Consider the following 17,304-nt stretch of genomic DNA (forward strand, 5'->3'; position numbering starts at 1 on the left):
TCTTCCCTCCTCTTTGTGTCTTTGTTTGGGGAAGTGACCTCTTTAAATGTGCATGTGGCACCTTTTCACCTCAATAATTAATAATTCATTAAACTCCTGGACTTTAACAGCTCCTGTGTTTAAGCAGCTTTTCTGCTCTTGTCCAAAACTTTCTGCACGTTCAGAATCTCTCCACAGATCTGTGTCCCCGACAGGTGCAGAGAAAAGGCAGAATGTTACCAGACTAACGACATCATTTGATGAGACGCCTACCTGCCCTTTACTCTGCGTTATCCCCTTCAGACCGTTCGACCGATGCAGGTTGGGACTGCATGTTGTAGGGCTGGGCGATCTGGACCGAAAAGTCATATCCCGGTATTGTTGGGGCCCGTGTCCACCAAAGCGTTTTATTCTGACGCCAGCGTCTTTTTTTCAATTCATTGCAATGGGAGCGCCATGTTTTTGCAAGCTGGCAACTCTCGGCGACTGGAAAAAAACACCCAGCGCCTCATCACGCTGCTGCCGTTTAATTTCCAGTCGCCGAGAGTTGTAAAATGTTCAACTTTGGGAAAAACGCTGCGCTCGTCACTGTCACTTTTTACTCAGCCGTCCAATCACAGTAGAGGAGGGGCGGGAGCAACGGTTACTATCCTGGAACCGAGCTTCGTCCAACCTCAGCTCTTGGACCAAACTTGGACATACGGCGAGTCCGTCCTCTCTCTCTACCCGCTTCAGCCTTCTCTTCATACAGAGCGAGCGCTCTACTCTGTGATGACATTCGTACATCCAGTAAAGTTCGGTAGAACTACTGGCAACAAATGTATCGTAGCAACCAAAGCCGTCTGAAAAAACGCTGCGCCTCAAAAACGCCCCTGCTGTGCGTTTTCAGAAGAGCAGCTGGCGATTTCAGCTGGCAAAAAACACTTTGGTGGACACGGGGCCTTGGGCAGAATTCCGGTATAAAATATATATTGGTAGACCGGGGGGTGTCTGTCGTAGTGACCATGTTTTTATTATTTGTAGTAATTTAACTTGCATCTTATTTCACCATTTTAATTATACTTGATTTTCCATCTTAGGTGTCACTTATTCATTGTCCTTTCGTAGGATTTAATATATTATTTATTCACATTATAATTCACTCTGTTAGGTGTGACCCTGATGTTATAGGGCAGCACAGGTAACGTTCCTGTTGACGTCAGTGTTCAGTGCTTTACCCTCAGGACTGTGAAGTGTTCGCGATGCACGAGCTCTGGCATCCAAACTCTGGCCCATATCAGTCAGTCAGACTTGGCAAGTGTCTGAAATTCAGAAAGCCAGAGATACAAACAAGTTGGCGGACGAGGCTGAGGGCAGTGGCGCTGAGGTTGGCACAACAAGCTGATCGGCGTGCGAGCCAGTCACACTAATGGAACAGCGGAGCTGGAAGACGCGCTGCAGGTTACTGGTCAGTGAATGTTACAACAGCAACGGAGAGACAGGTGTGTTTGAGACGAGGACGGGTCTGTGTGTCGCCGTTGCGCCGCTGTTGTAGAGTAACGTTATATGAATGGAAACATCAAACTAACGCACATTAAACTACATCCCCGAGATGCATCACAGGAAAAAACAAACTGGAGCCAAACTCCTTTTCCCCCGTTGCTTTCAAGCCAAAACTATATAACACTGAATTTCAAGCAGCCTTTAGAAGCTTTACAAAAACAGAACAGGATGAATAATCACTGAAGCAGCTGCCATAATAAATTACATGACCTTATCTAGCCAAGGTGTAACTAACTCAACTCATTCTGCACAATTTGTTTGTATTTTTGATTTCACCCCTTAAGAGTTCTTAATGCACAAATATTGGATTCATTTCATAGGTGTCATTCACACTGTGGATCCTCGGGACATGTCTCCATCACTTTTTTTAAAGCATTTGTTAAATATTTCATGAAAAATGGTTTGCAACAAGAAATGTTAAAAAAAACAAAGGAAAATACTTTGAGAAACTTTTATTTGCACAATAAGAAAACATGTAATTTAAAGATAAAAGAAACAAATGTGCATTGTTCAAAAAAAGTTTAAGCTAAAAAAATCTGAATCACTTTATTTAAATAAATTCTACCATAAATTGGTGCAGAAAATGTCTCCAGAATGCAGGAAATTAAGTGTTTAGTGTTCAAAATTTTCTAGGGGAGCCCCACTTATATATTTCAGCATTGAATATTTCATCAAATAGTGTTAAAATATCGTCTTGTCTTGTTCTCGTGAAGCCAATATTGTGAATTGTGCATGTGAGCTAAGTGCATCGTCACACCACTAATCTGAACCCACCAGTTTTCAACACAATGAATCAAGGACGTCACTTGATTCATTTATCTTATCAGAGTACAGACACACCCCAAAAAGCTATAGTGTTAAATATGAATGTATTATAATAAAATGTTTTATTAAATTCATGTAACTTTGTAAATAATTTTCTCGGGTTTAAAATGAATACAGATTTTCCATTAAATGGCAGTAAAGTTGGTATTAAATTTCATCCTAGGTGGTATTAAAAGTCTTAAATTTAACTTTGAGAATCCAGGGGGTACGCTGTTATTGAATCCGCCTCCTTCAGTTCTCTTCACACTCACAGACCTAACGTTGTCTGCTGCAAACACGTCACGTCCTTTCGTTGTTGGATCTTAGCTTTTGATGCTGTGGATCACTGTATTCCTTTGGACAGAATCGAGAAACACTTCGGCATCTCTGGTCAAGTGGTTGAGATCTTACCTTTCAGAAAGATCTCAATGTGTATTTCATAATAACACATTTTCCGACCCTTCGCCACTCCAGCACGGGGTTCCACAGGGTTCAGTCCTTGGTCCACTGCTGTTTTTGTTATACTTGGCGCCATTGGGTCAGATCATTCGTTCTTTTGGGACTGCTTTTCATTGCCTGTGCTGATGATTTACAAATATACATTATTATACAGTTATTGCAGGAAATGCATCTGATTCAGTTAAATTATTGACTTGCTTGGCTGCTGTGAGGAGCTGGTTATCGGCAAATTTCTTGCTACTCAACTCAGCAAAAACTGAGATGATCACTATTGGACCAGCTGGATTAGCTCATTTGTATGACAATTTTACTCCATCCATTGATTCGGCAGCGGGGCGGAGTTGATTCGCTCCGTGAGTCTTATCAGTTTAACATTTGTATTTCACTGCATAAGAATTAATGTGTCTCGCTTTTTACCTGACGAGAATTCTCGTCACAGTTTAATCTCGCGAGATCTTGTCACACACCTAGTCATCAAGCGCCTTGATGTTCTCACAGGAGACAGAAATGTTTGTGTTTCTGTGTTCAGGCGGGGAGATCGGACCTCGGCCCGTGTTTGACACAGTCACCCTCATCATCTCTGACGGCGAGGCTGGAGGGACGGACAGCTGTTGCAACGGAGACGCCCCGCCCCCACCCGTGCCTCTCCACGGCACGCTTCCTGTGTACGACCTCAACGTCACCGTTCATCCCGTCAACAACAAAGTCCCCGCCGTCACTCTGGGTAGGATACCTCTTTTTTTACCCCTGACAGGTGACACACGTGCGGAACGGTTAACTTCCAGGTTGTTTCTGAACAAACTGAAAAGGCTTTTGAAAGTCTTTTGGCTGCAGACGTTGGCTATAAAATGTTTGTGTGTGTGATTGCGGACTCTCAGGAGACGTTACCCCTTTTTTAAGTAAAAGTTTCAGTCAGCACCATCAAACCTGCAGCAAACAGCCAACTACAGCTTTTATCTGGGCCCAACTCGTTGGTCCAGATTTACAAAAGGTTTGCGTGAGTAAAAACGTGTGCAAACTTGATATCACCAGCAAATTAGCACGTAAGCGGATCTACTAACGGCGTGCAGCAGAATGACGTCTTTCATAAGTGTTTCAGTTTTATTGTGAAAAGTAGCGGGAGGGTAACATGCAAATATATTGATTTACTACGTGCAGTGTGATCTAACAAGCCTAAACGCAGTTTCATGCGAGTGCAACAGCGTCTGTGTTTAATACGTTTGACAGGAAGGTGCAAACTGCAAAGTGCTGCAGAGGTGGCTGCTGTTATCGATGTGAGGAGACACAGCTGTAATGAAACAAGATGGAGAGAAATTAACAATATTAGATAATAATCTATATCCAATAAATTGAAATACAATTATTTTATTTATTGGATGAACTATATTAATTGAATAGTTTTTTTGTAACGCTGTTATGTTAACATTCATGTCAATAAAGCAAATTTCGTTTCGACCTGACTTCTTTTCTTGGTGAGATGGAAGAGTTTAGAAAGTTGCGTGGCGCTGCAGAGAGCCCCCAGCTGCAATAGTGCACGGATCACGCGTAAAATCCACCCAGCCAGAGATCCCCAACTGTTCACAGCGCGCCGGTCGTAACGGCGACATAACCCACTGTAGGTGTCGGAGAGCGAATGGGGCGTTGGGGCGTACAGGGCCAGGAGATCGCAGAGCGACCGGGCACGCTGCGGACGGTCGGTGGTCGTTCCCTCTGGCTGGATGAAACGCGATCTGCTGGCACTTCCTGGCGTCCGGGTCATTGCAGCGTACTGTAGCCGTTTCTGCTGGGGTTTCCCAAAGCGGTTTTCAGGGTGTGCTGTCCCAAGACGATTTCCACTGAACGAAACCAACCGAGGTTTTTAGTCAGCGGATGCTTTCCCTCCCGACTCTCCACGGCGGAAACCATTAAAACACGCGAAACCCTCATTTGAATACTGCCGCCTCCGTTGTGTTTGCACCTGTTGTCTTCTACGCAATAATTGATAGCTGATCACCCATAACAGGTCCTACAATTACACCTGCAATATTTTAGAATGCACACGCAGTTTAGTACGCTTTCTCCGGGATGTTAGTAACTATCTGACCCACTCTTTTGACAAGATCTTGGAGTTTGTCTGTGGTCGAGGTCAGGGCTCTGAGTGGGCCAGTCAGGTTCTTCCACTTTGTGCACTTTGTCATATTAAAAGAGGAAAAGGCCAAACACAAACAGCTGGAAGAACTATGGTCTAAAATGGTCTGCTGTAGTATTAACATGAACAACAGCCCCCTCACATATAGTGTAAATTATCAGGAATTATTCTTATAAACAACTGAGAGCGCCGAAATAAATCTAATAAATATTTTTATATATAACAGATGTTCAATAAATGTTCACAAATTAGGACTTCATTTTTTTTTTTTCATTTTATTTAGTGAAAAAGAACTGAAAAAAGCTTTTACTTAATTTTACTCGTGCATATTTGTTGACAAAGATTTTATCATAATTGTTTTGAATGTTCTGCCTCAGATTTGAGAAGTTATCCGCTGTTTGGAATCAAGTGTCCCATTTTGGCCATAAAGAAAAGTCGACCAACATAATTAACCATCAGGCTTCAGCCTGTAAACTCGAAAGAAATAACGATTTGATCCTCATCTTGATAATTATCGATATCGAAAGAAATAAAACTTTTTATCGTGATGACATTTTTGGCCGTGTGGTCACGTCATCTCCACACTCTCATATTTTCAGTCTTTGGAGGGTGTGACCTTGATGTTAAACGTGACTCTGTGTGATTATTTAAAAGGTTTTGAAAAAGTCTTAAATTCGACTTGGTGCCATTTTTCATAGATTTTTATTATTTCTGTTGGATCAGGTGAGAGTGGACCTGAGATGATATAAACATTAATTTCTAATGATTTGAGGAGGTTTTCTTCCTCCCCGTGCGTCTGCATGTGTCGGTCTTCCTGCCAACTCCTCCTGCTCTTCGCCGCTGACAATCCTCTTAATGCAGCGGAGCAGCTCTGACCTCGACGAAACGCCGTCACCTATCAGCCCAACGCACACTCTGCACGGGGGGGAGGGGGGAGGGGAGGTATTCACTCACACACAGTCTCTCTCTCTCCTGGGGAGGATGATCGTTCTCGCCGGAGTCGGAGCCAAGAAGAGGGATTTGGAGGAGCTCTATCAATGGAGACCAGTGACCACTGGGACACACAGTGGGACGACTGGGAGATGGTGTGTGAGAGAGAGAGAGACACACATTTCACTGGCATGTTTGTTCCTGAATTCTATAAAAATCTTTTATTTCCTAAAAGGAGAAATCTGCCAGAAGGGTGAAATAATTTCAACAGAAATCAGCTTCTGTGAAGAATATTGTCAGACTGAGGAGCATTTTCTTGATTCTTGTCTTACAGATGTGAGACAAAATGACTTGTGAGGACAGATTTTGTTCGCCACAGTGATATATGTGTATAGATAAGTTTTCGAGTCTCATTTTCAGACTATAGGCTTTGGGAAAATGTCAGAATGCTTCACAGTAGAAAGCTCAGGTTTATCAAGTGGTCTTAGTCTCTTAGGATTTTATTTCCTGTTTCTTTCTTCGTCTGCCGCATTTGGTTTTTGCTGCTGGTGCCGAGTTCTTTGTGTCGCACCTTTTAGTGAGAGAGTCGTGGTGGATGGTTTGTTGGTTGTACAAATATTTCACACAGCTGCTCACATCTCGTCTTTGTTGAACTTTAAACGGCCTTAAAAGTACCAGATAAAAACATCTGCAAGAGATCCTGCAGGTCTGAGATCCTGAAGCTCTAAAAACGTCCAGTGAAACTAAACGAGTGGAATTTTTATATTTCTCATTTTAAAACAATAATTTGGAATATTGAATTCAACCTCGAATCTCAGACCAAAATCCATTCTGTCGTGTTCTGTTTGCAGCGTGGGAGTGAATCTGCAGGGTTTAGCTTTACAGTCCAAAGGCTCATTGTTTGCACATTGCATTGTGGGTGTTTGTTGGCGTGTGTGTGTGTGTGTGTGTGTGTGTGTCATCCTCAGCTTGTCAGCCGGGCTAACGAGGTTGGCACTGACGTGTTTTAAGTGAAATCTGTCTATTGTCTGCAGGTATTACATGTTCACAAACACACACAAACAGCCGGTGAGATTATCACTCGCGCGTGTGTGTGTGTGTGTGTGTGTGTGTCCCAGGAGACGGTCGGACAATGAGCGTCTGTACGAAACAAAAGGGGGAAAGAAGCGCATCCCTCGTTCACAATAGCCGATGTGTCCTAGCTCGCCTCGCTGGCCGGATTACCTCGGCGCTACCAGCGGCGGGATGACACTCTAATCCTGCCAGCATATCTCCCCATTTACTCAACACCAGCTCCGCCGAGCAGTGCACGGTTTAGGATTTGGGGGTTTGGAGTTAGGGGGCCTCGGTCTAATTAATTAGCAGTGACTAAAAACGCAGAGTAAGAGCATTAGCGTGGCGAAACAAGAGGAATCCGGCTTTACCTTGTTTCTTATTTTTCGGCGGGCGCTGGTTTATCAGCAAGATTCAGGACTGTCCGTCGTTAATGCGCACACACACATTCACACGGCGTATACATACAGCACATGCACGTGGATTACGGCAGTATGGATCCAGGTGCAGAGGTGATTGTGTTTGTTAATTAACAGCATTAATGAAGCAGCAGCGTGAAGGAAGAGGAGCGAGTGATGGATTCATTAGCATCTGACAGAGGGAGGGAGGGAGGGAGGGAGGGACGGCGAGTGGCCGCCTGGCTCAATTCATAGTTTTCAGTCACGTGACATGCGCGGTGACCTGGAGGCCAAAACAACGGACCAACATAGCGGCTCACAGCGTGACTCCCCCGTAGAGAAGCTGCAAAAGCAGTCAGATTTTATTTGGACCTTTCAACTCAAGAAAAAGAAAGATATGAACACAAACTGCACGTGCTTCTGATCCGTCTCCTCGATTGATCAGAAAGCACGACAACCATCCAGCGTTTTGGCAACGCAAAAGTAACAAACTCAAAGTAACACTGAGTCACTTGCTTCCTGGTTGGCGAGCAGCGTCTTTTTGCCCTCCAAGGGAGCTTTTTCCTTGGAATGGGAGATTGTGATCTCCGTCCGGTCATCTCCGTCAGGTCATCTCCGTCAGGTCATCTCCGTCCGGTCATCTCCGTCCGGTCATCTCCGTCAGGTCATCTCCGTCCGGTCATCTCCGTCAGGTCATCTCCATCCTGTCTCTCCGCCGTTCCCACGTCCAGTTACCTGGCTGGATCCAGTAACATTAAGCTGGAGGAACAGGTGTCACTCGGACACGCTCGCATGTCTCTTACTTTTATACTCTTATATATTAGCAGTGTAACATACGCGTCCACTCGGAGGCAGCGTCACGTCTAGCAAACAACAAAGATATTCAGAAAACTCATGGGCAGCGATTTAAAGCGGCAGTACGACGCCGAAACGTAAGGACGCCCAATCAGCTCAGGATCGGGAGGTTGTGTGTCTCCTCCTCTGCGGTTACCCATAGACGTTTACTCAAGGACTATAGCTAGGTACAATTTGAGGAACTTTTTGTGTCCGTGATACTTTCTACGTCTACTCTGCTGCATCTCAGAGGGGAACATTGTGTTTTTCACTTCACTACGTTTATCTGGCGGCTGTAGTTCACAAATTAACACACGAGGAGCTTTTAAATGATGATTAGTTATAAATAAACTCCCCAACAGTTTCTACAAGTACAGCTGAAACGATTAGTCTTTTAATTAATGCTGCTTTTCCTTTGGAATGTGTTTAGAATAATTTAAGGGTTTTAACAGAGTGGTATTAGTGCTTTTACTTCAGTAGCGTCCTCCAGCAGTACCCATAATACCCGTCTCTGCAAAGCTAAACGACTCTTGCGGATTTCATGTGACTGTTGTTGTTGTCTCTTTCCAGGTGAGTCTATGTTGGTGGTGGACGAGGGCTCCTCCGCCTGTCTGTGTGGCGGGTTCCTGGGGGCCTCGGACCCTGACAGCCCCCCCGACCAGCTGACCTTTCACCTGGAGACTCCTCCTCGCCACGGCTTCCTGGAGAACACGCTGCCGACGCCCGGCTCCGAGAAGAGCAACGCAGGAGTCCGAGTCGGTCAGTGTGTTAGTGTGTGTTTGTTAGTGTGTGTTTTATGCATGCGCCTGACCTTTTAAACGTTTCCCAGAATCCTTCAGTCTCGTCCACTTGACCTCCGGTTTCATCAACTACGTCCAGTCGGAGAGCAAAGGGGCGGAGCCAACTGTCGACCAGCTGACCATCAGTGTGAGTGACGGGCTGCACCGCTCCGCCCCCGTCCCCTTCTACATCATCATCAGTCCAACTAATGACGAGGCGCCTTCGCTGCTGCTCGCCAACTTCACCGTACGTTCACCGTACACCCCCCCCCCCCACCTCCCCGTAGGGCTGTAGATCTGAGAGTCTTGTTCTCCGCCTCCCGCAGGTGAAGGAGGGCGGGATGAGGGAGCTGACTCCGTCCATACTGAACGGTTTTGACCTGGACGCGCCTCTGGACGTCCTGACCTTCACCGTGCTGCAGCCGCCGGCTCACGGCAGCCTGATCAACGGCATCTACGGCACCGAGATGAGCCGCTACAAGCAGATGGGAGCCGACCTCCTGCAGAGGAGCCTCCCCGTCACCTCCTTCACCCTGCAGGAGCTCCGACAGGGTGAGATAGACGCCAACTCGTCGCCCCTTCATGCTCACAAGAAGAAGACTTTTATGTTGGGATCTTGTCTCGAGGTTTAAAAACACTATGTGTAATTGAACTTTTGAGCTTGATCGTGATCTTCTCCCACGTATTCAAGGTAGATGTTTATAAATCCTCTGAACATATAAATAGCAGCATTAAAACGACACTCCTCGTAATCTTTACTGAACATCTTGCCCAATAATCACTAGAGGTGTGAATCTCTTGGCACCTCTCCATCCGATTCGATAACGGTTCAGATGCTGCAATTATAAAACATATAAAGCATCTTTTTTCGAGGTGATTTTTGGATAATTACTAAGCATTTCATTTGTACATTAAAATCGTCTCTTCATCAGCTGAAAAGGACAGATTTGCATCCCTAATTTACTTCACAAACCTCAGCTCCTCCTGCTCAACACCCACCACTTTTTCAGACTCCTGAAAGATGAAATATAATTGAACTAGTATCAGGATGTACAGTTTGTGTGCTGTACACCAGTTTACTTTGTACCTGATGACACTGTACAAGTACGTAGTAATGACATACAGCTAAGTAACATTACATAGCAGCCAAAAAACGTGCTGTACAGGGAAGATGTCGGCGCTAACCGCCTTCACTTTCCAGCAGTTGGTGAAACGACAGACTTTAATTATTGGTCAGAAGCAGAGACAGAGTCAGACGCTGTAAACATTCAGGACTTGGCCCAAACCTAGAGGGGTCCGGGAACATACCTCCCCAGGGAGAGTTTTTCCCATTAAGCCGACTAAATGCACTATTTTTAACTCTGTTTAAGATGGTAGAATGACTAAACACTATCTAGAAAAAGATGAATGTTTCTTTGGAAAATAATCGTCCTGTAGAGCTACAACCTATTTTTTATTTAATCGTTCTCCTGCTGTAGTTAATGTAAATGTTGAGGATCACTCATTTTCTCTCCTGGCAACTAAAAAGAGACAAACTGTAACTTATGTGATGTTACTATTTTAAAGTTACATAAGGTAGAAATATGGTGTAACAGTTTCTGATCATCATTGGATGAGCATCATGATTCCATTTGATAACGATTCAGAGGGCTGCGGTGCGATTTATAAAACGAAATCTTCCAATAATCTCTTTTTCTATTACTAAGCATTTCATTTGCACAATAAAATCCAAAATAAAATGTTCTCATTAGATTAAAAGGACTAGTTTGCATCCCTAATTTACTTTAAGGATTTCAGCTCCTTCATGGTCGCCACCGTCCTTCTCTGATCAGAAACTTATCATCATAAAGATGCAACAATATTAAATGCATATCTTATTCTCTAACATTTACTTCTGGCATCATTAAACATGATATTAATTAAACTAGCCTATTATTACTTTTGTTACATCAGTACGGGAGCATCTCAAATCTCAAAAAAAAATTGAATATGGTGGAAAAGTTAACTGTGAGCACCAGAGTCTCAAATAAATGATTTATTCTGAAATTCTAATAGATTCTGGGATACTAGGGTTTTGATTCCATGAGCTGTGAGCTCTAATCAGTCAAACAACACAGACACACCACCTATCAGGACGACAAAGAAGAAGAGTTCTGTTTTTCTTCTTCTTTAGTGTTTATTAGCGGTTGGCAAACCGGCTGAAAGATGCATTACCGCCGCCGCGGTAAAAGTGCTTTTGCTTCGTTGTTTTGCCGCTCCAGTCAGAAAGACGGAGGGGATATGAAACAAAGTTGAACATATTTTAAAAACCTAAAAGTTCCAGAGCTTTTGACAAAACATTTGGGTCTTAGGCCCAATTATCTGTCTAATACAAACCACGTGTGGCGCTCTCACTGTAGGTTACAAAAGGTTCTCCCCTTCATGTACATATGACAAACATATCTGCTTTGTGTTTTATTTCCTGTTCATGCTTTTTCAGGCAGTTCATCAGAATGCTGGACGTTAACTGCCAGACTGACAGCTTAACTTACTGCTAATATTTTCCTCTGTTAGCTTTCAGCATCACCTTCTGCCGCTCGCGCTCTCTCATTCGCTCGCCCCCACACACAGGACACACAGGGAGCTCGCCAAGCGTGGAGTGTTACCGTGCCCGCAGCGCATTGATATTAATGATCGTGTGAAATGTTAGTTATTCATGTAGCGGGGGTGCACGCCACAGACGGTCCGGGCGCCGCACTTCTGCACAGAGCGTTCTGTCAACATTACTTTTTGACATTTGTCAATCGATTCAGAATCTTTCACGTCCGCATCGCGATGCATCTGAGAATCGATTTTCTCTCCCACCCCAAATAATCACGTTTTCTTTCAGTATTCAAAATAATCCTGTGACTGTTTCCTACAACGTGACCTTAAATATAACAGACTAAGGGGATATAAATATAGACTAAAAGTGACGGCGGTCAAGCTGCGCTAACCCCAACCCTAACTCTCAGACTACATGGCAGCATTAAACGTCCTGTTAGCATCACCCAAAGCATGTTGGGAACTGTAGTGCCAAAACTCAGAGCATTGTTTATCCCGTATAAACAAAATAAAAAATATTAGGAGTGACAAATCCATGAATATTAGCTTTTTAGCCACACTAGCATCTCCCTCTGGGGATGCATGCATGTCAGTATAAACCAAAGGCAATGCATCCAGAAGTTGTTGCCCACACATACCGCCTGGTGGGGTTTAGAAACGTTAAACAGAAGATATACAGGAGCGCCCCAGGAAAAAAGGGGGGTTTGACAGGTGTGGCCCAAAGTGGTGGATCAACTGACAGGCAGACATTCATAGAGCCATGCTGCTAGAAACATCTATAGCACCACTGACCTGCTGACTGATGACCTCATGGCGCTTACCCACTGCTGGTGTCAGCTCAACTCGCCTCGACTCGGTTTGGCTGTCTTCTGTTTTCCATTGTGTACAGACAGTACACAGAGATCGTACATAGCGACACACACACCAGCGATCCACACACCTTCCTCAGAACGTAAAGACAGATAAGCGGTATGAAAAGCTTCCAGCTGTGTTCGTTGCAGTTAATGGGTGTTTCTCAAAACCAAGAATGCAAAGAACGGACTTGTGGTCTTGAGGAGAACGTTCTTGCAAGGTCACGAGCACGCAGAACGCTGCTGACGGTGACCTCCAGCACAGACGCCGCCTGCAGAGCTCCAGCTGTTATAACAGCCAGGCTTTAAAAGCAAGTAGCGTAAAGTTGTGGTCACAGTGCTTGCTATTTATTTGCTTTTATTTTATATAATTTTTACTTAATTTACAAATATATTTTGGTAAGTTAAAACCTACGATAAACCCGGTTCTGAGATATTTGTTTCAGAGGATGAAGCCTGGCTATTATAATAATTAACTAACGATGTATGAATAATAATAATAATAAAAAAGACAGTCCCCTTTCATTCTATTTATTTTTATTTTTTCCAAAGTTTCACAAGACCAGATATTTATGTACATCATCCAGATGTCTCTTGATTTAAGTTAAAACCTTACTCCGAATCTAATGACAGAATAACAGCGGTACACGTTAAAACCATCTTACAGCTGTGGGTCAACTCCGAAAACGTTTGCGCACATCTTCAATTCGCCATCAATGTTAGTATAACTGCCAATATTCAGCATCTACACAGTTAAATTTTCGCCTCAAAACTTCTCAGAAGTGGATTTAGAGATAAAATAACGTACGAAAATAGTAAAAAAACGTTCTGTTGTCGGCCTCTCTCAGCTTCTTTAAGCCGAAGTGAATGCTGGGATGTCTCTGCTGTCAAGTTCACACAAGTTACTAACAGATGCATCCTCGGTAAAATGAGCGTGCCGAGAACTGTTCCGGGAATTTTAACTGTTATTGCCAAAATGCAAACTTGTGTTTTGGGACAGTACAGTAGTTTCACAGTACACAGATTGAGAAAGGCCCCATATCTCACAGTCTCTGGTAAACTATTTAAAAATGGGGGGTTTGTTCAGGTCTGGCACACGCAATGATGATGCAGTGGACAGTGTCGATTCTCTCTGACCAATCAGAAGTCTGCAGTGCTTTGAGCCATATATACTGTGTCTTCCTGAGATGTAGGGACAAAATAAAGGCGAGGATTTAAAGGTAATCAATCAAAATTTGTCTTTCTAAGGCGAAGCCCTCAGCGTCCTGCCTGTCCTGCACTGTGTTGTTATGTACATGTACAGTATGTGTGTATATGGAGGTAAAACTGTTATATTAATACTATTTAAAATGTGTTTAAGTAACAGAAGCTGTGCATTTATAACGAATCCTTCTTCCTCCTCCTTGTCCTCCTCTTCACCTGCTGTCCTTAACAACCCCCCCTCCCCCCCTGCAGGCATGAAGATCGTGTACATGCACGATGACACAGAAACCCTGAAGGACGCCGTGGCTCTGCGGCTGACAGATGGCGTCCACACAGTCCAGGGGACGGCGTGGGTCACCGTGCTGCCGGTCAACGACGAGACGCCGCGACTGCTCAAGTACACACACAGGAACACACACACAGGAACACACACATAAGAACACACACACAGGAACACACACACAAGAACACACACACACATACACGCGTACCTATCCAACAGTGCACCGTCGGAGTAAACTGCCAAGTGTGGACCTGTGTTTCCAGTCCTTTTGAAGTAAAATAAATATAATACAAAATTTACTTTTACTGTCTTTTAACATAATATTACTGCAAATTTGCTTTTTTTGGCTTTTTAAAGAAATTGCCAAGAGGGGACTTAGATCCTTAAACGATAGCTACCTATCCAAGAGGGGACCTCCATTGTTATGCAGTGGAACTGTCTGTGCTCATTCTCACCTAATGAGTGTTTTTACCTTCAAAGACTTTCTTTGTTTCTTTCAAAAATGGATAATTTAACTTTAATGTGAGCGATGTGTAAACATTTCACCGTGATCCAAACTTTAATCACTTTAACTGAAAATAAATAAACTTTAAACTTTAATTCAGAAGTAACTTTGCTGCATGCATTGATATCAAGCACTACAGTATTACCAACAAAAATTACTTGATCTAGGTTTCAAATACCGTTTAAATAATAATAAAATATCTTATTACACTAGTGCACTTATTTTAACTTTCTCTTAGGGGAATTCATATTCTTCTGTGTGGGATGGTCATTTTTATGACCTGTGTGGAATGGTGATATATGCATTTTAAAGAGTTACTTTGTATTTGCTCTTAATAACTGAATCTTAGACTGGTTTTGAATCACACATCCACTACACTCTGTTAAGGCTATTTGGATATCTTTAGGGGCTAAAGTCATTTATGAATATAATGAGGTCAGACAACAGATAATGAGTTATCCTTTTTCTAATAAGGATAATTTGACATTCAAACTATAGCATGTATGACAAACGAAAGCAAAAACAATAATACTTATAAAAAATATAATCTCAACTAAGCAGTCTATTGACACATGATTTGATAATATGCTTTTGAAACAAAACTTAAAGGCTCAGCAATAGTAGATTTCCTAACTAGTATTAAGCTTCAGACTGTAAGATAAAAGGCTACCCAAATAAATTGATGTCCTGATGGGTTTTCATCAGGAATGCATGGTATTTTCATGTTTGCATTAGGCCTACAGAAAAAAGGTCCACACTTGTATGGCATTTAATGACATGAATCCACTGTTGGTTGCTACATAACAACACATGTCCCCTCTTAGATAGTATGGAGCAACAGTCACACTCCAACATCCAGCATCAATAATTATTCCGCATGATTTGTTATGTTTTTGTAATGAAATATAAAGTCTCAGCTTTAATGGATGGCTTAAACATTTTCACTCTTGACACTGTATTATAATGAAGGGCTGCCCACAAGTTTAGGGAGTCATAAGTAAAACTTTACCAACTTAAACCTTCAAGAGCCTGAAGTTTGATCCTCCACCTGAGAAGCTGCTGTCCTTTGCTAAGAAATGTGTAACCCACATTACCCATGAGAAAAAGACTATTACCGATGACATGACATCCAGAGGCAAAGTCGATCCCTTGTTGAAGTGTGGAATGAAAATGCTGGTTTAGTTACAGACTTGCAAGCTTCGATGCACCTGTGTACTTTATGGCAAGCCCTAATATAAAGGGCTACCCAAATTAATTCATGAAGCATTAATGTCCTGATGAGTTTTCATCAGGAATGCATAATATTTACTGGTCCGCATTGCCTACAGAAAAAAAGGTCCACACTTGTATGGCATTAAATGACAGGAGTCCACTGTTGGTTGCTACATAACGACACATGTCCCCTCTTAGATAGTATGGAGCAACAGTCACATTCCAACATCATTAAATATTCCTCAAGCATGATTTGTTATTATTGTTTTGTAATGAAATATGATGTCTCAGCTTTAGTTGATGGCTTAACCATTTTCAATCTTGACACTGCATCAAAATGAAGGGCTGCCCACAAGTCAGGAGAGTCATAAGTACTTTAAGATAAATAAATAAAAAGTAGGAACAACATGGTCACAGCAAGATACTTTGTATAATTTTTTATTAATTGCTAAAAACATATTTATTAAGTTTTACTAGACCTTTGAAATGGTTTAGCCCCCAAATCTTCCAAATATGATATTGACCAATTAGGACATGATTTTAATCAATTTTACAATGTACTTGTTTCTTTAATCTATATTTATAGGTGTGCATTTTGTTTGTTGATTTGCATTACAGAAATGTCCACTGTTGGCTGGTATATAATGACACAAGTTCCCTCTTAGATAGCATGAATCGACACTCACACTGCAACATGGATGAGTAAAAAAGAAATGTATGATTCTTAAAAGAAAATTATAATGTAACCTAAATAGAATCTTTAGTTATACTTGTAAATAAGGTCTATTGTTATGTAACAAGTAATAGTTTCCAAATAACTCTCAATTAAGTCTTTTCCAACTCATAATATGTTCTTCATTCAAAAGTATTGCTCATAACTAGTTCACTGGTATTTGACGCTTATTGACCCACACACATTCCCTATTCTGAACTTGCCTCCTTTCTCCAAACAAAACATTAAAGCAAAAAACTTTACCAACTTAAAAATTCAAGAGCCTGAAGTTTGATCCTCCACCTGAGAAGCTGCTGTCCTTTGCTAAGAAATGTGTAACCCACATTACCCATGACAAAAAGACTATTACCGATGACACATTAAATGACAGGAATCCACTGTTGCTACATAGGGCACATGTCCCCTCTTAGATCCTATGGAGCAACAGTCACACTCCAACATCATTAAATATTCCTCAAGCATGATAAATAAATTTCAATTAGGAAGTAAATGGTCAGCAGGAAGATTCTTAATGTTCTTTTTTTATTTGCTAAAAACAGATTTATTATGAACTTTCACCAGCCCTTTGAAAGGATTTAGCCCCCCAATTTTCCCAGTATATTGACCAATTATGACAATCACAGGATTTCAATCAATTTTACAATGTACATGTATCTTTAATCTATATGTAACGGAATGCATTTTGTTTGTTGTTTTGCATTACAAAAATGTCCACTGTTGGCTGGTACATAATGACACAAGTTCCCTCTTAGATAGCATGGATTGACACTCACACTCCAGCATGAATAAATAAAAAAGAAATTGATAATTTCTAAGAGAAACTTATAATTTAAACTAAATATAATCTGTAGTTACTTGGGGTTTGAAGAGACACTAAGTTTACAAGACTAGGCGAGACACAATATTGGGTGCAAGTGTGAAATGTTAAGTAGTTCAAGTTCAAAGGCCTAACGATCATCATTGGTCGCAAGAAACCCTCCCCACACTGCAGACAATCAGACACAGATTCTCACTGCAGACAATCAGAC

At 42.3% G+C, this 17,304-nt stretch overlaps 1 protein-coding gene across 2 annotated transcripts in view; it reads left to right on the top strand.

Moving 5' to 3' along the window:
• Positions 1-17,304, top strand: part of frem1b (Fras1 related extracellular matrix 1b) — a 102,099-nt gene that overhangs the window by 38,018 nt on the left and 46,777 nt on the right. For both annotated transcript variants that reach the window (XM_038714957.1, XM_038714956.1), the window contains exons 18-22: positions 3,314-3,508; positions 8,698-8,886; positions 8,957-9,153; positions 9,233-9,458; positions 13,796-13,940. In XM_038714957.1, the coding sequence (XP_038570885.1) occupies positions 3,314-3,508; positions 8,698-8,886; positions 8,957-9,153; positions 9,233-9,458; positions 13,796-13,940 (952 nt within the window). The remainder of the gene's footprint in view (positions 1-3,313; positions 3,509-8,697; positions 8,887-8,956; positions 9,154-9,232; positions 9,459-13,795; positions 13,941-17,304) is intronic.

The sequence above is a fragment of the Micropterus salmoides genome, unplaced genomic scaffold (assembly GCF_014851395.1).
Source record: "Micropterus salmoides isolate LMB-PRFRI ecotype aquatic unplaced genomic scaffold, ASM1485139v1 Ms_hic_scaffold_13, whole genome shotgun sequence".
NCBI classification, from domain to species: domain Eukaryota; kingdom Metazoa; phylum Chordata; class Actinopteri; order Centrarchiformes; family Centrarchidae; genus Micropterus; species Micropterus salmoides.